This window comes from Elgaria multicarinata, chromosome 10, assembly GCF_023053635.1.
Source record: "Elgaria multicarinata webbii isolate HBS135686 ecotype San Diego chromosome 10, rElgMul1.1.pri, whole genome shotgun sequence".
Classification (NCBI taxonomy): Eukaryota; Metazoa; Chordata; class Lepidosauria; order Squamata; family Anguidae; genus Elgaria; species Elgaria multicarinata.
Window position 1 is genome coordinate 19,589,707 of NC_086180.1, and position 22,616 is coordinate 19,612,322.

The following is a 22,616-nucleotide window of genomic DNA, read 5'->3' on the forward strand; positions in this document are numbered from 1 at the left end:
GTTCATCTGCATCTTATTCTGGCCAAGACAAAACTGATGGTGAGAAGGGCAAGCAGTGGATGCCACTGCCTTCATGATTGCTGGGTAGCAATGACGAGGAAGAAGAGCAACAGAGGTGAAAATGGCATTGAGAAGGTAAGCTCATGGGGACAAGGGTCCCATTGAGGGTGTCTTGCCCAAGAGCCCTCAAAAATGGTGCCGGCACTGAGGAGAGGACACCCAGTCTTTAAATAGTTGTGGAGAATAGGGGGGTTCAGCAGGTATAGCTTGTCATACAATCTGCACCTGCTGAAATTCCCTCTTCTACGCAACTATTAAAGGTGCAGAAGCTCTGCCCTCTTTTGCATTTATCCACCTGTGGTCTCAGAAGGAACCTTATCCTAAACCGTATCTTTTTGCATCATAACAGGAGATGCTTTCTGCTGTAGTTTTGGATCTCAGAGGCGTTCATCCTTTGCATTACGTCAGGAGCACGGTTGGCAAGATAGCGGTGGGAAGTGCCCCGTCAAACATCCTCTGCAGCCAATAAGGGTGGCTATGGGTCCTCTTTTACAAAAGACAGTCCTCTATTTGAGGGCCATCCTTTCCAATTCCAGAACTGTTGCCCATCAACAAATGGCATCTGAACAGGCAGGCACACAGGTCAACTGGTCAAAGTCTTCTGCGCTATGGTGAAATGTACTATACTTCTAGTTAAATCATAATAATCACTTCTACATTTTCTGTCTCTCTCTATAAAACTGCAGATGAAAATCTTATGCAAATCACTGTGCCCTTCTTTTTGTTGATGCATTTCCTTTTTTGGCAAATCTAAGTGGCGACCGTACCAGTTATTGGAGCTTGTAGCAGATGTTACTGTCACTTTAAGGCCAACTCCCAGAGGACCTTTCGCAAAAAGAAATGGAAGTCACAGGGCTGGAAATTGGGACAAAGCTTTTTTGTAGTCTGAGCCTGGGCCGGGCCGGTAGTTAGTGTCAGTTAGCTGCCTGTTACATCCAGTTGTTTAGCACTTACCTTGTTTCCACTAATCTAAAAGGAACATGGAAGAAAAGATGGGATACACAGTGTCTTATGTTTACAAGCTAAGACACCCCTGCCACCCTGGAAAGCCCCAGGGATGCTGGGCAATAAGCTCTTTCCCTACCCAAGTCATCCACGTGTCCTTTCTGGGCATGCCTACACCTGCCAGATATCCCAGGATCGTCTCCAGGATCCAGGGGCAATCCGGGGCAACCCGGACTTTCCCCAGGATATATGGGACCACGGATTCCCTGATGTTTCCACGGTCCCGGGACCATCCTGAGGAGTGTGGGCAGGTTGTCTCCCTTCTTTTCTGTGAGTAGCGGGTCCAGGTCTGGAGCTGCGCAGGGAGGCTCTGTGGCCATGGGGGGGGGGAGCAATTTTGCCATCCCTGGGATGGCCGGTGTGGGTGGGTGTGCGCGTCCCCCGCTTTTTTAAAAAGAAAAGGCAGCCACAGTGTCCCTCTTCCCTTCTGGGATGTTGCGTGGCCATCTAGACACTGGGGGAGGATAAGATAAGCAGGTAAGCCTACAATCCTCCCCCCTCTACACCCTTAGGTGTAGACATGACCTCTGTTTAGTGGGGCCCACTTGTGTAGTGGAATCAGGGCTCAAATGCTGGCACATTTTTTTATTACCAGGGTCGCTGACGTCATTGCCCGATCTCTCCCCCCCCCACCACCACCCAGACTTCCCTATTCTCTCTGAGCTTGGCTGCAGTTCTCACAGTGGCTGGGGGTGGGTGGGGTGGCATGGGAGAATGAATTTTCCCAGCAGAAATGCATTGTTTTCTGTTGCAATGCAAAGTATTTTGGGTGGACTTTGTCTTGAATGGGAAATTAAGATGCATTAGCTGTATAAACTTATGAATGTTGTGCTTTGTGGAAGGTATTTAATGGCTTTTAATCTTTGGAAACTGCCCAGACAACTTCTGCTATGGGGCAGTATAGAAATGTAAATGATGATGATGCACCTGCTCCTGGTGAAGATGAAAAGTGATATAACTGTTTTGTTGATATGGATCAACACAGCTACCTGCGATTTTGGCCTCTCCTTGGGGGCATGACTATGGCGACTGCTTTAATGAGGACCTGCACTTCAACATTTATGACTACAGTGGTGGGCATGCTACAAGGAGGTATACCCTTTCCCAACCTGGCACCTGTGGCTTGGGCTCCATCCCCCTCCAACAAACAGACTCACAAACCAGAATTAATAAAGACATTTGTTTTATTGTATTATATTTATTATTGTGGAAATCCAGAGATGTAAAACAGCGAAACATGGAATTTCCTAAAGGGACTTGACCGAATCAATAATGTAACTTCAGTATATCATTATAGAACTGGTCTTCACATGCAAGTTTCTCTAAAGGTAATATCCAAAATAAATGCTACGGTACAGCTTGAAGGCTAAAACTAGCTCTGTTTTTGTACAGTACATCACATTGAATGGTTTTCTTTTTAAACATATAAAAAGAACACAGCCACAAGAATGTAAAACAGCTTTAAGAGGCTATCAATCTTCTGATTTTCAGTCGACAGATCTGTGGCCGTTTTAGAGTGATCCTTTGCAACCGTCAGGAATGTTAAGGTCAAATCCCTGCGTTGTTCCGACTCCGGGGTTGAATCCCATTCATTCTTCAATGTACTGTTAAGGCTGGGTTGTGTTTTTGGAATGGGGTGGGGTGAGGAATAATGCACTCTGCTCTTTGCAGATCAGGCAATTTTCTTCCACAAACAGCTCTCCACCACCAATGGTCTGCAGTGGCCGTGAAAATTTCCCCATCGTTGTGGTGAACTGCTGCATACATATGGCTCTCTGGCAAAAGCTGCCAACCAGAACCCTTCAAATCAGCCATCTAAGCTAGCCCTGGATAATTTTCAGAAAGCAGCAGTCTCCAAAACCATGTATTGAAGTTAGTTGTCTTAGCACCATGCTTTTAACTGGTCCTGAAGGGTATTTTCTCTCACGTAAGCTCTCTCCTGTTTCCCTCCAACACCTGATATACATCGGTTGGAACATGGGAGAAGGCCTCCTCTGTGGTTGCCCCTAGGATATGAAACTATGCTGTCCTGTCTTGCTCCCTCTCTGATGACCTTCAGCTTCTGCACAAATTCTTTTCTGCCAGGCATTTAGCCTGTGGATGCATTAATTTTAATTGTCCCTACTTGATTTTTTTTGTCTCCAAATTATTTAAAACTAGCGAAGTTTGTTTTCTTGCCATTCACCATACTTTATGAGGTATTTTTTAAAATAGTTTTATCATTGTCAGCTGCCTTCAACATTTTGATGGCAAGGCAGGATGTAAATCAAATAACTACAAAGGAACTCTGTCATTAGAACATAAGAAGAGCTATGCTGAATCAGACCAAAGGCCAATCTAGTCCAGTAGTTCACAGTGACCAACCAGCTGCCTGTGGGAAGCAGAATCTGAATGCAACAACACCCTCCTGCCCATGTTCCCCAGCAACTGGTGTACGGAGGCATACTGCCTCCAATACTGGAGGTAGTATATAGCCATCATGACTAGTAGCCATTGTTCTTGAAACAAATGCCTTGAGAACAACAGCCTTGAGGAATAGATTCATTTTAGACTATGAGAAAAGTACATTTTACTTTCATTCTTGGTCAGTAGATGATCCTTCTACAGAACTCCATTTCTGCCCATGTTAGTGTAGATACATGGGAAGAATCATTTTGTGGAACCTCCTTGATCAATGGTTCCACTATTGCATGGCGGGCCTGAGGTGGTGCCTTGATTTTCCTGAACCTCCTCTGCTATATTCTAGCAAAGCAGGAAGGAAATTGGGGGCCTTCTGAATGTTGCCATGCAATGTCAGAAAAGCAAGGCCTCCTCAGTTGTGGCATCTACTCCCTGGAACACTCTCCTACACATGTACGAGAGGCAGAAACTGTCACGTTTCAAATCCCTTTTGAGAACTTACTTCTTTACACAGCGTTGCCCGACAAGGACATTGCTCTATTTTACAGTTTCAGCTCTACGTTTTTAATTATTTATTTTTATATTGTATTATGATTGTTATCGTGGCATAAACTGCTCTTAGATTTTATTGTATTAAGTGGCATGCCAGTTTTATAAATAATAAATAAATAATAAATACTATTGCCATCCTACCATGTGAAGTCAATGAGCATCAAAAACCAGTCACCAAACCTCCAGCAAAAACAGAAAAACATGATGAAAAGTATTACGGGTAGAAAGATGAGGAGGAGGTTGGCCTGGACAGACCTGACTTAATGTCCCTCTTTTGGTCATGGAACTCACTAGATGAGTTGGAGCTCAGCCCAATCTACTACATAGAGAAGAGGATAAAATAATCTCCAGATATTCAATTCCCTGGGGGTAGTACAGTATACAGATCGAAACCGTAGTATTTAGAAATAGTTTCACTCCATCTCACTTCAAATTTAAATTCTTTTGTTCATTTGGCAGGGATTTTTCATTACTCGACAATCAATTTATACCATTTCAATATAATATTTAATGGGTTGTATTTTATAGGGTGAAAACTTCATCCTATTTGGATAATCATCAAAAACGTCTTCCAGGTCCTGGGATGCTATTGTTTTTTGGGCAGAAACAGCCGGCTGATAGAGCAGACAGGTTGTTTTGAGAGCAGGGGTGGGCAACTTGTGACCCTCCATATATTGAGATCTACAACTCCCCATCAGTCCTAGACAGCATAAACAATGGTGAGGGATGCTTGGGAGTTGTTGGCCTAAACATCTGGAAGGCCACAAGCTGCCCACCTATTTTAGAGCTTGTTTGAGATCACCCTGAAAAGGCCTTTGTCAAGGACACCAATAAAATAAAACTAGCCAGTTAAAGCTGCTTAGATTCTGCCCTAATCAAATCTTTAAAAATAAACAATACTTCCTAATATGACATGTGCTGGTGTTATGGACCTTTGGGGGGACGGGGACGACAGAGGGCACATTGCTTGACTGCAAATACATTTCAGCAGGTTCATGTGCCCATTGTATTGTATTCACTATTAGTCCCATTAAAAACAAACTTTCAATGATATATTATCTATATATCTTTTAAAAGAACTGTACCGTAGCTGCAGTCTAATAACAGCTCTGTCCACTTACGTGCTCTGCTGGAAGCCTTACCTTTTTTCAAATATTCAGTTTTTTAAAAAATATCTATCTATATGTATTGGAAACACTATAATTAGAGGCGTTAAGTCAGCTGGGAGGCGAGGTGAGTTGAATTCCTCAGCTGAAAGCAGTTGCAGAACGTTAAGACGGATCTCACAGTTTCTTCACGGAGTAGAAAGCTTCCATTGCTTTTGTCTATGTCTTTTTCCCATGTGTGGCTTCATCCACTATTTGTTGTAAATGAAAAGCGTGTGTGTGTGTAGTGTGGGGAAAAGATGTATCCAGATCTTTTCTCATGAGCTTCAAGTCCATCTAAATATGAAGGTTTTCCCTCGTTTGTTTATTCCCTATTTTCTTCTGACACATAATGAACAACCCACAAAATGAGAGAAGATTCCTTAATGGACATCACTTCACAATCCGTGAGGACAATTTGGATGGAAACAAAGGATCTGAAGGCACAAGAATAAACATCAAAGAACTGTAGGTCATCTGAACATGGAGATAGCTGCAAACCCAGCAGCACAAGACGAGAAGGGAACACACTTTGGTGCCAACAGAGACACAAAAGTCAGTAAGGAGAAGCCAAATGGCAGCAACTCTTACCTAACAATACCATCAACGTCTACTACCATTCAAACAATCTACATAAAGTTCACATTTTGGACAATAATGGGAAGGAAGTAAACATTAGAGCCTTCTTTCGCTACCAGACAGCTACAGGACAAGTGCCCTAACATGGCAGTTCAAATATCAACTGGAAGGGTGGAAGTGAATTAGAAGCAAGGTGAAATATGAGAGGAGAATCTAAACCAAAAAAGAAGACAAATTAAGACTTTGTTCCAATGGTTGACAACTAGATTGGCCAATCCAAGCCTCTTCTGTACTTTTAGAGGTGGAAACCCAATACCGACATGGAAACCCAATACTGACATCCTACTCTACCCTGGGAAAAATAAACAAGGTGGCTACAGGAAACACAAGATTGGTGCGAACAGTGTATTTTCTGCCAGACTCTTCACCTTTCTGAGGAGGGTTGTAAAGAGATTTCTTGGAGCTAATTCACACGCCCGTCTGGCAGATAAAAGGTGAATTCACTGGTCATAATCCAAGCATCTGATTTGGACACCTGAGAGCCTGTTACCTAACAGTGTCTTCTACTGTATGCTGCAATGTCCCTCTGGTCTATTCCTAAGCCATGTTCCTTCAGCAAATAAATATTTAGGATAGTGCAGGTTATATCAACTACTTTTTGTTTGATACTGTGCACAGCAAACACAGGGGAAAGGGAACTGATGGGATTCACTTGGTTTGTTTGGTTATGTTAAAGCTTGCTTACATTTCTTTCTCCCCAGACCATTTTGACCAACACCAATACAATTTCAAAACACACGCAAACCAAACTAAGATTTACACTGATGCTATAGGACGGGGGTCTCCAATGTGGTGCCCATATACATCTCTCTTGGTGCCCATCAGGCTCCCTGCACCTCCTGATTTATTTTTAATTATTAGTATTTCTTAAGATTTTTAAAATCTTTTTTCTTTAAACTGGAAGGCTGGAGCAATGAGCTGGTATTCTTGGCCAGGTATGCAGCTATTTTTAAGATTAGGGTGCCAGATCAACTACTGAATAAAACAGTGATTTTGAGAGGGAGTCATTTTGACCCTATATTTTGCTTCTAGCTGAACCTGTTGCTGGTTGTGCTTAAATCCCATTGAACTGTATGGGTCTTGTTCATTGCAGCTAGCTTGCCCTATTGATTTTAATGGAGTTTAGTGTGCTGCCCTCTGCATATCTACTCAGAAGCAAGCCCAATTGAGTTCAATGGAATTTACTCTCAGGCAAGTGTGTATAGAATTCCAGCCTTAGGCATTGGTTTCTCTGGATTAAGGGCAGGCACCTGTCCCTAAAGTTTAAAACCACTGGGTCCACCCAACTCCCTTCTAATCATGGTGTAGTATTCAATCTTAGTCCTACTTAGAGTAAAGCCATTGAAATGAATGGGAGCTAAGTTAGGGCATGTCTAGACCTCCCGGCTTTCTGGGGGGGGGGAGGATCTCGTGATATGCTAATTGCGAGATCCTCCCACTCAGTCCACATGTGGCGCGTGACGTCCTGGGAGGAAGGACGACGTTGTGTCCGCCATTATTATTTTTTACATAAAATGAGTGCACGAGCGCTCCATCAAACAGTGTTTTTCAAAAAATAATAATCCCGTTCCCTCTACCCCACCCCCAATGGGCACGGAGCTCCTGAAGAACTCTGTGCCCCATTCCTGGCTCCTCGTGAGGAGCTGGGACAAAATGGGACAGCCGCCCACATGTCCAGCAGTCTCGGGATCATCCCAGGACTGCGGGAAAAACCAGGAAAAAAGTGTAGGGCAATATCCCAGAAAAATGCAGGGATCTTCCCTTCCTGCTCCTGGGATCCCCTGTGCACAGGGACGATTCCTGGAATATTGCCCCATGTAGACATGCCCTGTGTCACAACTAACTTCATGTGCTGAATTTATGAGTATGCCTAGTGTTAAACCGAATCAGGGCCAGCAAAAAGCAAAGAAAAAAAAGGAGGAATCCAACTTGTAATATATCCATACTTTTTCAACTAGAGGGTAGGGATTGAACCGGAAATCTTCTGCATGCAAAGATGTGACCTACCACTGAGCTACAGATCCTCCTTCAACTTGGATGGGTAGCAAGGAGGGCTGGATGAAGATGGGACCTTCCTTTCCTTTTAATGGGCTTTGTGCACACGTAAGAGAAACAAGGGGTCTACTATTTCCTTTTCCTTTGAATATGGGCGGCTGTGCCCTGCATAGGGGTGGGTTGTTCCCATCTGATGCATATCTACTCAGAAGTAAACTCCACTGAGTTTAATGGGGCTTACTCTCAGAAAAGCATGTCTAGGATCTGCTTTTCTCTAGGCTTAACACATACACAGTTCCTTTAGCTTCTATTTTCCTATCTACAGGCACTTAAGTAACTATAGATAGGTATGAGTCCTCTGGAAATACAATGGATAAAGCCAAAAGCAAGACTATGCAACTCAAACAATATGCAGATAATATCTGTCCAAAAATACAATGGTGAAAGCTCCATTCTTGTTGGGTTTTTTTTTTAAAAAAAATGCAACTAAAATAATTGTTTTTGAGAGACTTGGGTTTCTTTTGTATTTTGTTTGGCTTTTGTTTAACACAGACTTTTCAAGGAGAGGCTGTATAACTGGCATGCCTTACAAGAAATTACCTCCTATCATTATTATGTGTCTTGCATGGCCACCAGAACAGCCTGTTTTGCTGCAAGGCAAACAATAAAGCAAGGCCTGATAAGATGTACATCTGAGTACATTCCGAAAGTACTACTGCTGATGGCTGTAAGCCAATAAACAATTATGATCCCAAAGCAGAGCTTTTAAATCTTTCCCCCCTCTCTTCTTAAGAAAAAAAGCAAACAGAAAAACTGGTTTTACACACTCATGGAACACGACTACACAATAAATGACAATAGGTGGGGAAAAATGATCTCATGCTTTTTAAAAAAAAGCCACGGGGTATGGTACAGCCAAAGTTAAGTATTTTTAAGGTCTTTTTGATTTCAATAGGAAATAATTATATGGAAGCTTAGGGCATGTCTAGACCAGGGGAGAGAGGAGGGAGGATCTTGTGATATTCTGCTCGTGAGATCCTTCCCTTTGTCCATATGTGAGCACGACATCCCAGGAGGAAGGAGAGATGTCGCGCCTGCCATTTATTTATTTTTTTTACAGAAGATGAGCGGACGTGTGCTCCAATGAAAGAGTTAAAACAACAACACCCAATCCGCCCCCCTTCTCTGGGCCCAGGGTGCCTGAAGAGCTCTGGGCCTCATTCCCGCCACCACGCATTTACTCATGAGGAGGTGGAACTAAGACGGGATGGGCACCTACACACCTCCAATGGTCTTGGGACGATCCCAAGACCGCAGGAAAAATTCGGCTACAAGTGGTCCGTTATCCTAGGGAAATGGAGGGTTCATCCCTCCCTGTTCCCGGGATCCCCTGTGCGTCATGTGGGATGATCCTGGGATGATCCCTAGGATAAACACTGGTCTAGACATGCGCTTAGTCTCTTGAAGGTCATGACATATATGAGTGCTTAATGGTAGAATTATAGCGAATGGTCTTCATTGTCAGTGATTTCTATCACTGTTGTTTCTAAAAAAAGCCATGTTAGGAGGACATAATTATTAGGCAATGGAACAAATTACCAGTGGTCATGAAATTCCAGGTAGTGAAAATTGGATTTATGCTGATTTAGTCACACTGACTTTTTCTGAGACTCAACCTATTTAAATCCAAAGGATTAAATCTAACACTGCAAGAGTGGACATCCGCTCACACAATGGGACGTCCGCTTGCACACAAACACACCCCTTAATCCACTCTGGAGGGTTTTCCGTTCTGCTGGCGGATGGCTTGTGTTGGCTACAACCAAAGGAGTTAGCCTTAATCAATTTATGGACTTGGTTCTTAGGAACCTTTGAAAATTTTAGTCTGCATTTTGCTAAATATATATTCCATGTGAATTCCCGTTATCCTATTATGATTTTGTTTTTGTGGGGGGTTTTTTTGGGTTTTTTGGGGGGGAAGCAGGTGGATTTTGCTGTGCAAGCAAAAGCTGGGTATTCAAGCTTTGCAGAAAGTACTCATGATCAGGAAGACAGAGAGGCATGGGAGATTGGAACTGGATTCTCAATTCTGGAACATGGTAACACGGTAATAATAGCTGAAGACATTAACTCAAGTGAACTCCAGTGTGAAGGCAAAACTTGGAACAGGAGACCGGAACTACACATTATAATAAACCCAGGGCTCCTGTCAAAAATGGAAATCACCATGCAGTGATCCCCTTCTCCCCGTGTACTGTGCATTCACAGTCCCCTTGTTTCCTGATATCGTAACATGAAGCATTTCTGCAACCACACCAGCCGATTATGTGAAGTTGGAGTGGAGAAACACACAACAGGATGACGTCTGACGACGGAAAGGGGAAAATTCAATACAATGATGTCATGGTTGGCAGCAGCCTTTTGCGTTTTTCTTAATGTATGGTTCCACCCTGAAAATTCCTCAGAATAAACTTGTGGGAATTTGCTAGGAAAAAGCCCAATTTTGCTCCTTCCTTCCTACCCTGCTCCAGCAGATGTTATTGGGGCACTTAAATCCTTGCATCTATCTCACCTTGAGCAAGGATTCCCATAGAACAGATTTTACTGAGCTTAAGGACCTTACAACCTTGCACTAGGGGCCTGTCTTGATGATGGTGGATTGGTGCTGCGAGCCCCCAAACCCCCACAGTTTTGCTCCTGCAGGATTGTGCCATATTATAAATATTCTAAATAAATTATCCCCATGCCAAGGATTTATATGGATCATTGGGGGAGCGGGAGCTGCTGCCACCCAGCCTTCCTTGGCTTTCTCCCCCTTTACCTCATTGAAGCCAAGGGAATAGAGAACTTTCTCCCCAGAAAAAGGGAAACTCTTCTCCCCACAACAGAGGCAGGGGCGTTCTGGTGGCCATTCAGCTCACTGGCCTGCCCCTTCCTCCTGCAGCGACCAATCAGGGGTCACCATCTACCCACCCATGCCTCTGCCTCCCTCCGGAGCGGCGATAGACGGTGGATTAGCCATCCTCGCCTCGATCTGGAGAAAAAAGTTGGGGTAAGTCCCCGATTTTTTTACTTTGGAAGAAAGCCCTGGAATGGCTCTGTAGTGGTTGCTATGTTGTATAAGTAACAGAGGGCCACCATGGAGCCACCCTGGGGCTTTCCCCACATACAGACAGCTCCTAGGATGATGACGTTTGCTTCTCTAAAGTGGGCAGCTGGATGAAGGCTGGATAATGATCTGAACGCTGCAATTTCCCTTCTCCCTTATTTTTCTTTCTTAGTCCAGCTTCCAGATCTATAAAATGCCAGTTATACAACTGGAGTTACAAAAACAATTAATCTACTGAGTCCTTGCAGCAGGGCGCCACTGCCAGCTGGCGGAAAAGGGAAATAATTTGGAATTGATTTTTTTAAAAAATGGTCAATATCAATAATAGGTTCTCAGACCTGGGCCACTGTGCCTCCTTATAGAATAAAAACATGTCTAAATTCTACTGAGTGCAACTGCCCCATAGCATATGTCCTTTCTGTGTCACTCCAAGAACATGGAGGAATGGCTGGCAATGTGGATCCTGGCACTGTTTCTTCCAGATAGTGGGACAACCCAAATGTTGGTAGGAACTTCATTATGGGCTCTTCCCACCTGCATTAATGAGATTCCCACCTGGTGTTACTCATCTTGTGACATTACTGGAGTGGTACAGGGGAAGATGTAGGAGTGGATCCATGCAGCTAAGGTAGCGTCAGAAGAGGTGCTCACATTTGCCTTTGACTTAGGAACAAATAGGTTAAAAAGACAGAGGTAAGTTGGCCATGCAGCTTTTTTTTTTTAACTAGAGGACATGATTATAATCTTCCTCATTATGGTGGGATGTATTACATTTTCATTAAGTTATAGCAATTGTTTCTAAACTGGCACCTCTCTCTACAAATTTTATGCAAATCTGCGTTCTCATTTGTCTTCTTTTTTGGTGGTGCATTTCCTCCTTTTTTTGGCAAAGCCTTAAGTGGCCACCCTAGACAGATGTCGTGACGAGACTCAAAGCAACTATTTTTGCTCACACCTTGCTCCAGGAGCATTAGTAGGGAAACGCGATGCTTGAGAAAAATGTAACAACATTGTCCTGTTGGCCCATAGGGCTGACAAGCAACACCAGGGGCAAGGCACAGTTTCTAGTTGGCACTGGTTGAATGGTCATGGATTGGCACGCTTGGACCAAAGATGCAATCAACACTCATTTCCTTTGGCAACTGGTCTTAGTTTCACCACATCAGGTCTCTAGGGATGCCCACCACATACAGTGAGAACCCTGGCTCTAGAACAAGGCTGGTGCTCCAGATGTTGTTCGACTCCAATTCCTATCAGCCCCAGGGCAGGGATTATGGACACTGTATCCTAACATCTGGAAGGCCGCAAGTTCCCCAACCATGCTCTAGAACAGGGTTTGGCAATCTTTGCGGGCCTGTGGGCACATTTGGCTATTGGAGAAATGGTCTTGGGCATCACCCCAAAATGGCTAGCATGGGAGGTGTGGCAAAGGATGAGTAACCTGCCACAAGGTAAAGGCGTGGCCTGAGCCCCAATACACTGAACAGCTCTTTGAACCCACAATTTTCAATACCATCAGAAACCTATCTCACAGCAATTCCCATTGCTGGGAAGAAAATGTGTTAATTTAAAACACAAAAAGTGGGGGGAGGGGTACAGCGCCTTAGTGGGTGCCAAGAAAGATGTCCAATGGCACACTGATGCCCATGCACACTATATTGCCTATCCCTGCTCTAGAATGTGCAGTAAAGCTTTTTTTTTAATCTTCCCAAGAAAGAGACATTAAACGCTCTTCATGGCAGGCAGCCTGCAGGAAGTGAGCGCATGTTTTTGCCTCAGGCAAGCTGACGTCGCTTTCCTCCTATCACTGGAAATGACGACGTGCATGAATAGACTTTAAATCTTTGTAATCCTCTCTCATTCCCATGTGTCATGGAAAATCCTAACCATTTCTCCACTACTATGCGGTGGGGAAGTACCATCTCAAAAAGACAGTATTTCACAACACCAGTTACACAGAAAGAAAAAGGAAAAAAAGGCGCAGTAATGAACAAATAACAGTCGAAATCTCACACAGGAGTCCCCAAATGCGTAAAAGACAATTGTAATTTGTTGGGAATTGGGTATTTTAAGCCCCTTACACTCCAGTCCTATGCACTTTTATTGGGGCAAGGCTGTCAGAGGCTTCCCAACAGCAGAACCCAGCTGAAGGACCTTCGGCACAACCTAATTTAGTATTGTATGGATTATTGGTGCAGGAGTTCCAATTCCCCTTTATGTGTGAGGCAGATTGTCTCTGGACTTCCTCCTCTGGCCGCGCACTTGGAATGATCTTCTACTACAGCTTCCCTCAATCTAGTGCCCTCAAGATATGTTAAGATGCAACTCCCATAATTCTCAGCCAGCAATTCTGGGAACTATAGCTGTGCTGGCCAGGGGATTTCGGAAGTGGTGGTGCAGCGCATCTGGAAGACACCAGAATGGGGAAGGCTATTCTACTGCAATTGCGTTCTACTGGAATAGTAGAGCTTACAAACAAATATCCTCTGACACCTTTTTAAGACCTCTCAAACGATGTATAAATTAAAGAAAAAATGGCTCCCTTTCACGATCAACCCAACTTAGGTTTTCCGAATTATTTATATATTGTTCTCCTCAGTTTGGGAATATTTGCTACATTATCTGACAGCTGCTGAAATTTCTATTATCTACATTATTAAAACACCTTGTAAAAGAGCAAAGACTTTTTTGAAAGGGTCTGACACCCTCCCTCTCTTCTGCCTATAAAACTGCCATAGGTTGTTGCGGTAAATCGGCCATTTTAAAAATTGTGCTTCATTAAGGACGTAATCCTATGCATGTTTAGACAGAAAAATGTCCTGCAGTTCCCAGCCTTCCCCAGCTAGCCATATTGGCTGGGCAATGCTGGGAGTTGTAGGATTTCCCCCCCTGTCTTAACATGCGTAGGACTGCGCCTTAAGTGCTTATATTTTCATTTGGCCACAGACGGGGTCACGGGCTTCTACGTAAACATAAAATCTGCATGTGCCATTTGCAGAAATAAGGTAGGTAAGATGTGATGACTACAGGGAATATAAGACGTAGTCAGCATTCCCCTTTCCTGCCTCCCACCCCACACACCGCCTCCCCCAGTCACTGTATCAGAATCTCAAGCAACAACGCTGAGCTTTAGGTCCTTCTTGCTATGGATTTCCGTGTACATTTATACAAATGGCTACAAATGGATGTGCATCGCCTTCCCACCCGCATCTCGCAACCTTTCAATCCAACACAGCAGAAGCAGCAGGGCGAACACAGCAATTTGGGCGTCGGAAATTCTGCAGCATGGACTGGAAAACGTTCTGGTGCCTCCCTTTAAGTTTTTTATTTGAAGACGTATCTGAAGAAATGGATTTACGGGTCTGGGTGCTTTGGGCCTTAATCAGTTTTTCGTGTTCTCTGATCTGCCTCTGTAAGTGGTTCTGGATAGCGATCCCCAACGATTCGGGGTCCAGGGATGCCCCGTAAACCTCCCAGGTCATGCCCTGTTCATCCCACACAACATCCCTGACGTGCTTGGATTGCTTCAACTGCACTTTAGTCTCGGTGGCAGACTTGAGGTCTTTCTTCTTTCCACCAAGGTTTGGCACTGGTTTAGCAGAAGCATGATCAAGTTTTGGTCCCTTCCTAGTTTCGTTGTTCTGGGTTCCCAGGCCGGGGACAGAATTTCTGCTCGGCTCAGCTTCCAGCCCAATGGCAAGATTCCGGCTGCCAGCTGCTGTTGCTTCTTTCTTATCCCCTGGAAATGCATTCAGTGCTCTCTGTGCTGTCACTGGAGCACACATGGTCTGGGGTCCAGCAGCAGCTCTTGTATTGCTTGCTTCTTGCTCTTTAGGGTCGAGATGGATGAGCTGGCCTTCCCTCTTTGGTTTTACATCCACATGGGAACGATCTGGGCCTATCTCAAAATCACTAACAGTTTTGGTTGGCAGCTGCTCCCCCTGATTGCTACTATGAACACCGGCCATGGTGGTTACAGTGTCGGTCTTCTCAGACACTCTGTGACACGACGGGGCTGCCTGTTGATTCTGTATAGCAGAGGACCCCAGGTGCTGTTGTTTGCTGTTGATTTCTGGGAGAGTGGAAGATGGAGGTAGTTTGGTTTCAATGTTCACAGGGTGTGAGGGAGCCACAGACTGATTACTGGGGTTGACAGTAATCTGGTAAACAGGTCTTGTCTTCAGCAGAATTGAACTGTCCACAGGAACATCACTGTGGCTTCCAGCCATGTCTGCTCTTTGAACTTCTGTCCTCTGGACCGCCGTTTCTTGAGGACTCCCAGATGCCGGTGGGCATGGATGCTGTGCGTTGTCCACCAAAGCTGAGTGGATGGCATCACCCGTGCCTGCCAGGTCATCTTGACGCCTGACACCCTGAGCTCCCAACCACCCCTCTACTGCAGCTGGTGCCTGAATACGCACTTCAGGCAGGATGGACGGAACTGTTTGGACAAGCGCCGCCAAATTGTCAACAATTTCAGACTGTTCCTTCCCTCCGGCTCCTGTGTAAATGATGTGCAACTGCTCTTGCTTCTGTTTTGCCTCGGAAGGCATGCTTTCTCTTAAGAACGCCGTCAAGATACTTGGGCTGGTGGAAGCTGATTTACTTTCCACACTGGCTACAGCCTGGACTTCAGCATCACGACGGGCCCTGTTCCTCGCCTCCCCATCTGCTGACCCATCTTCAGGTGGCCCTGTCATGGTTCCTGTGTCCTTGAACTTGGACGGCTGCGGCACTGCCTTCTCCGCTGTCTCGTCATTGCACGAAGGCTGAGGTGGGCTTTCAAGGTTGGTTTTGGATTCAACCTCTGACCCACTCCTAGCACTGGGTTGGGAACTTGTATCCTTTGTCACCTTCAATTCTGCATCTGAGCAAGCAGGGGCCTTCACCCCAAGATCAGAAACAGATTCCAATTCCTTCGCTGAAGGTAGTGCTTGAGTTTTTTCAAAACCAACCATTTCATCCACAATTTCCTTTGCTGCTGGAGCTACTTGCTGGGCATTTAGATGAGCAGAAGAAGGAGGATTATGGGCTTTATCCTCCGTAACATCTCCAGAGGGAGAGCTTGCCTGATCAACGCCACTACAGAGTTGCCCTCCAGCACCGCTGTGCACGTTCTGGTCAGCCTCCTGGCTAGCAGGCACCTTGGCTACAGCTTGCACTGAAGTACAGCCTTCTGCTGGGGCCTGGCCTTTGTCCCCATGGCTGGCTTCCTGCTCAGAGTGGTCTACTGGCTCCAGAGCTGCCCGGCAGCCTTCTTTGGAGAGACTCAAGGATCCAGGAGAAAACATGGTGGGCTGATGAGTGTCATAACCACAATGCCGCTCACCCCTTGGAATGTTGGCTTCTGCTGCATACTTCACTTCAAAAAAGTGCTCTCCAGAGGGTTGCCCCTTGGCAGGGAAGGGGTAGCCATTACTGTTCCTCTCGATGCTTGCTTGCTTGTGCTGGTGTTCAGGGGACTGCAGCTCTCTTAGGCTGTTTTCCTCCTTGCAAGCTGTGACCAACGAAAGCTTGGCAGACCTTAGAGGATCTGGTACAGTCCCCATGGAAATGCGATGCGTTACAAGCCCCAGTCAGCTTTGCCCAGTGTCTGTTCGAGTTGTGGCGAAAAGGAGCTTACACAGCTGGAGGTACAGCTACAGGCGAATCTTCCTCACAACAAGTCTGTGAAAGCAGAGGAAGACATGGAAGCACGTTAATAATACATTCAGATAAAAAGCAATGAAAATATCCAATGTAGGCTCTGAACTCAAGCAAAGATAAGATGGGTTTGCAGCAGGGGTATGCCTTGTGATGGAGTTAAGCAGGGTTTATCCCTTATTGCAAACCCAATGGCCCCCTTCAGGAGGTGGCTTATCTGTGGGCCAGCTGTCCTAGAGGAAATGGAAGGGGGAACCATTGGCATTATTGGTGTACAAAATTATGCATAATGTGAAGAATGTGTATAGGGAGACAATTTTCTCCTTCTCCCATGATACTAGAACAAGGGTTCATCCCATGAAGCTGATTGGTTAGAAATTCAGGACAGACAAAAGGAAGTCCTTCACACAGCGCATAGTTAATCTATAGAATTTCCTACCACAAGATGTAGTGATGGCCACCAATTCGGATGGCTTTAATTTAATGGATAAATTCCTAGAGGAGAAGGCTATCAATGGCTACTAGTCCTGATGGCTATGTGCTTCCTCCAGTAGGGTGACCACACGATATTTAACGGTTGTATAAAAAAGGGAATTTCAGCAGGTATCATTTCTAGGGCTGTGTACCCATCCCCTGATCCGCCTCAGAGGCCGATCCGGAGCCCCTGAAGCAGCCCCGATCTGCCTCGGGGCTGCCTCGAGGATTCCCGATCTGCCTTGAGGCCAAAGCCGAGGCAAAATTCGGACCCTCCAAGACGACTCAAGAGTTTTCTGGGTGCCGGCTGCGCAATGAGGCTGCACAGCCGGCACCCAGAAAACTCTCCCCACTTACCTGTTGCCTCTGCCGCCCTCCCCCCTTACCTGCTCCACCGTCCACCGCCGCCGCCTTTGCGCTTGGCGGCTTCCACTGCTGCCACCGCATAAAACAAGAAGTAGGCCTACTTCCCATTTTATGCGTCGGCAGCAGTGGAAGCTGCCAGTCGCAAGGGCGGCAAATGGCAGAGGCAGGTAAGGAGAAAGGTCGGGGGCCCTCTGATGTGCTGAGGTGGGCCAAAGCTTCGGAGCCAATTGGCTTTGGGTTGCCTTGGATTTCGCGTGAACCGTTTCGGAAGGGTCCGAATCACTCCAATTTGCTTCGGATTCAGGGTTTGGTCCTGAGGCGATGCACAGCCCTAGTCATTTCTATGCATGCAGCGCTTGGTGAAATCCCCCCTTCATCACAACAGTTGAAACTGCAGGAGCCCTACCCGCTTGACCAGATTCAAAAGAAGGCGGGGCTCCTGCACAACAGTTCAAGTTGCTGCAGCCCTGCCCTCTTTTGTAGCCTTACCAGATGCAAGAGGGCAGGTTTCCTGCAGCTTTAACTGTTGTGATGAAGAGGGAATTTCACCAGGTGCTGCATGCATACAAATGACACCTGCTGAAATTCCCTTTTCTATACAAGTGTTAAAGATACAGGAGCCCTGTCCTCCTTTCCATATGGTCACCCTATGTCACATACCTGCTAGCAATAATCACCTGAAAAACATTACTTATAACTTCGAAACTGCCAAGCTTGCCTAATATTGTATTTGCAATTGGCATCCAGTCATTGTTACTAGTGAACTTATGAAATGGGAAAAAATCCTTTGGAAAAATAAAGTACAGTGCATCTGTGATTGTGAGGAGCGCCAACCACAGCGTTTTCCATTAGTTTGTTTTAGGGCAACCCCAGATAGTGGCTTCCAAAACTCTTGGATTGATACTTGGAGATTAATCGGAAAGGTGAGAATGGAAAGCAAGCAAGTAGTTTCTTGGTTACCTGTGGCTACTCATAGAATCCCTCATGCCATTTATGCTCCTTCACATTTGTTTCACTGCTTATAGTTATCCCAGGATGCCTCTGTGGTGTCAGCTGTCTTACTTTCTTCAAACCCCACCCTTTCAACTTGAACTGGTACTTGAACTTGCTTGCTTTTTTCTCTTCCCTCTCGATTCCTTTTTCTTTTCGTGTCATGTCTATTTGATTGTGGGACTGTGGACAGGGACTTTCTTGCTTTTAAATCTCTGTACATGTTTAGGTGCTTTATACATAAATAAACAAGTTCATCATTTAAACACACACACAAATGGGGGCCTTCTCCTGTACAATCCACCCTGTACACTCAGGTCCTCTGGGAAGAATTTACTCCAGTCAACAAAAACAAGGCTGACAACTATTACCCAGAGGACCTTTTCTTCTGCTGCTCCCAGAGTATGGAATGACCTGCCGGAAGAGAATCGTCAACTTAACAGTCTTCCAGATTTTAAGAAAGCTATAAAGACTGATCTCTTCAGGCAGGCCTACCCAGTTAAATTTTAAGATGCCTTTTAATACCGTGCTGCTTTTAATAATGTATTAGTTTTAAATGTTTTAATCAATTATACGTATTTTATGGCGTTTGCATTTGTGTTGTACCCCGCCTCAATCCGGAGGGAGAGGCGGGTAACAAATAAAATAATAATAATAATAATAATAATAATAATAATAATAATAATAATTGCACTACATGAGAAAGGGACATAAACAGGCAAAATGCAGAAGAAGAAGAAGAAGAGGAGGAGGAGGAGGAGGAGGACAAAAAACAAAATGAAACCCACAAACCTCCTCCCAGAAGAACTGCCAGCTAGGTACACACAGTGTTTATAGTCTAGGGCAATCATTTGAGGCTTAGTTTTATTAGAAAGGTTGCCCCTGGAACAGCTGAATTAAAGCATAAATTTTACAACCAACACTCCCGAGCTCCATAAAAAACAAACCCATTCTCATAAAACTTTGTGTCCGGCCTCCTTAGTCAAAAGAATGACTAAGCAAGGTACCTCTCAACACATAAATGGGCAATTTCTCCCACATGTGCTCAAAGAACGGCCTTTGTTAACGCAACTTCTCCCACAATCTTGGACAATGTTACTTTTCTTCCAGTGTGGCTAAGCGTAAACCCCGCAGGGCTAGGGAAAGGAAGTACGGTAATGGTTTGCTTCCTAAATCTCAGCTGGTCTAAAACACATAAACGTCTGATGTTCAAAGTCCAAGTGTTGTAAAAGCAGTTATAGAAAGCTATTTTGCATCGGAGCAAGAAATCAAGATCCCACATTTTGACCAATGTTTGATAGGCGTGCAGGAAGCAAACACAATTTTCTATGTAGCGACTACATCCAAAGGGCTAAAGCCACAGGTGTTTGGAGCCACAACTGTTATTCCCTCATTACTCATTTACTGTTATCGGCGTAGTCACAGCTGATAAGAGTCTGAAAGTCCCACAACAACATTCTAGGATTAGAAGATACTACCGGAGTCCTACGGACTCTAAAAAGGCTGGTTAGGACAAAAAATGGTTCCTTTTAGGAACATAATCATCATCAGTGGTGCAGCTAGGGCTGAAACTTGGAGCTGAAGTCCAGGGCTCCACCAAATGACCACCCACAGAGCAACAGGTAATAGCAGTGGAAAACAGGCCCAGAGTAGGTACCTGGGCCGGCATGAGACTATCCTGGGGCCCACTGGGATGGATGCTGGTTGCATCAGCTTTTCATTGTTTCTAAAAACATGTTATAGTCAGGGGGAAGCCTGCCAAGTATGTATGTGGTTACAGATGCTCATTTTACTACTTTTACTTTAGAAATATTTTCCTTCTGTAGAACATTCCCAGGTAAACGTGGTTACCATGACGGCAGCAGAAGCAATCTCCATTTTATTCCTATAGTTATGATGGAGTTATGGTTTAAGGGAACTTCAAATGCAAAACTGTTGATACTCAGTGCCTTTCTTTCTTTTCATCCGGGTTTGCAAACAGGTGGTTATTGGTTTTTGCTCTAACAACATATCAGGAATGTAGAAGCAGTTATAAAAGTAGCGGTGGAGAGAAGAGAAATGTTAGTTCCGTGCTTCATAACTGAAATAATACACAAGCCATCTAAAGATACACTCGTCATCTATGTAGATAGCAAAATAGCATGTCAGGGAGAAGGCCCTAGGCTAGCCTTCTTCCTGATATGCTAGTTTTGTACATGCAGGGAGGTGTTGTTGGTTTTTAAAAGCATCAACAAGACTTGGAAAATTCTATCCTCCACCCACAACACACACCTGCAACAGTTACTGCCTATGGGCCCCATGTAGTTTATGCACCATTAGTTGCCTGTTGCTGAACTGGCCCCGGCCCCATTTATTTATTTAGGTATAGACCAGCTTTTAGGGTGACCATATGAAAAGGAGGACAGGGCTCCTGTATCTTTAACAGTTGCATAGAAAAGGGAATTTCAACAGGTGTCATTTGAATATATGGAGAACCTGATGAAATTCTGTCTTCATCACAACAGTTAAAGCTGCAGGAGCAATACTAGAGTGACCAGATTTAAAAGAGGCCAGGGCACCTGCAGCTTTAACTGTTGTGATGAAGAGGAAATTTCCCCAGGTTCCCCATATATACAAATGACACCTGCTGAAATTTCCTTTTCAATACAACTGTTAAAGATACAGGAGCCCTGTCCTCCTTTTCATATGGTCACCCTAGCTTTGACCCACAACAACCTGAACGCAGTGTGCAAGACAAATATCAAAACAATTTAAACACCAACAAATTAAGAAAGCAATAAAAACCTGCAAAAGTATAAAACCCATTAACAACCCCTTAAAAACATAAGAAAAGCTGTGGTGGATCAGACCCAGAGTCCATCCAGTCCAGCATTCCATTCACACAGTGGCCAACCAGCTGTCCCACAAACAGGACACAAGTGCAACACTAGTGCACCCATGTTCCCCAGCAACTGGTGTACATAGGCATACTGCCTCTGGTACTGGAGGTAGCATATAGCCATCAGGACTAGCAGCCACTGAAAACCTCCTCCTCCACACCATATATAATTCTGTACACCTCTATCCTTGCCTTTTTTACAAGCTAAATAGTCCCTGCTGTTGTAACCTTCCCTCATAGGAGAGTTGTTCCAGCCTCTTAATCATTTTAAATGCCCTTAAAAGCCAATGAATGCTAACTGAAACAGAAATGTCTTTACTGGGTGCCAGAAACAGAGCAAACCATCTCTCTAGCTTTCGTATACTATTGGCTCTCATTACTTCTGCTGAGCTTTGGAACTCACTGCAGCCAGATCAGCCCAGTGAAGAACGATCTACTTTCATTTTTGTCTGAAGTCCAGTATGATTTCCCCAAAAAAATTCCTGTCCAAAAATAGCAGCAGAAACAACAAAAAGCTGAAACTGAAAGCTTGGAGCATTTTTAAAGCTTCATTGCCCTTCTACACATGAGAAGGTTAGCGCTATTAGTGCTGGTGGGAACCATGCCTCCTCTCGGGGATGGGGGGGGGTTTGTACTGGTAGCGTTGGATCATTTATTTGTGATACAGCTGTCAACTCGATTTCTTAGAGGAAATATGAATGAATTGGAGCATCTATGCATTGAGACATGTGCTATTCATCATGCAGGTGGACATGGTGGCAATAGCAGGTGTTGGGTTTGTTCATTCCAAACACCTCAGACCAAAGAACCAAGGGCCAAACTATACCAGAGAGGCAAGAGATTCATTATCTGATGTCTCTACATTTTTGTTTTAAATTAAAAGGAGCTACACAGGGTTCCAATTTTTGTTTTTTATTGATTTATTATTACATTTATTCCCAACCCTTTTTTCCGCTTGCAAGGAACCCTGTGAGGCAGCTTACATGGTCCTTCTTCTCTTCATTTTAGATTCACAATAACCTGTGAGGTAGGTTAGGCTGAGAGCCAGTGACAGGCCCAAAGTCATCTGGAGAGCATCATGGCCTAGTCAGAACTCGAACCTGGAACTCCAGAGTCCCAGTCTAACACTTTGATCATTACAGCAGCAGTGTTGTGGGAGGATTTCACACACACACACACACACACACCATTTCCCTGATCAAACCCCTCCCTCCACCCAGGTTGTTATTAATCCTATAGTGGTACATATGTAGGATTTGGGGGGTTTGGTCTGTGGGGCTGGTAGCACCCTTTGAGGGGGCTGGTTTAGATCAGGAAAACAGCATGAGGTTTACCCCAATCTAATTTGCAACCTACCCAT

General features: G+C 44.8%; 1 protein-coding gene and 1 long non-coding RNA gene across 6 annotated transcripts in view; both read right to left on the reverse strand.

Moving 5' to 3' along the window:
* Positions 1 to 4,129: 4,129 nt before the first annotated feature.
* Positions 4,130 to 9,063, reverse strand: LOC134404685 (uncharacterized). Its single transcript, XR_010025897.1, has 2 exons — positions 7,642 to 9,063; positions 4,130 to 7,174 (listed from the first exon to the last, which is right to left on the reverse strand). It is a non-coding gene; the product is annotated as an uncharacterized LOC134404685 (long non-coding RNA).
* A 1,918-nt stretch (positions 9,064 to 10,981) lies between these two features.
* GPRIN3 (GPRIN family member 3) overlaps positions 10,982 to 22,616 on the reverse strand; it is a 60,619-nt gene continuing 48,984 nt past the window's right edge. For all 5 annotated transcript variants that reach the window (XM_063136239.1, XM_063136240.1, XM_063136235.1 and 2 more), the window contains one exon: positions 10,982 to 16,572. In XM_063136239.1, coding sequence (XP_062992309.1) covers positions 14,127 to 16,454 — 2,328 coding nt within the window. In that variant the 5' untranslated portion in view covers positions 16,455 to 16,572 and the 3' untranslated portion in view covers positions 10,982 to 14,126. The remainder of the gene's footprint in view (positions 16,573 to 22,616) is intronic.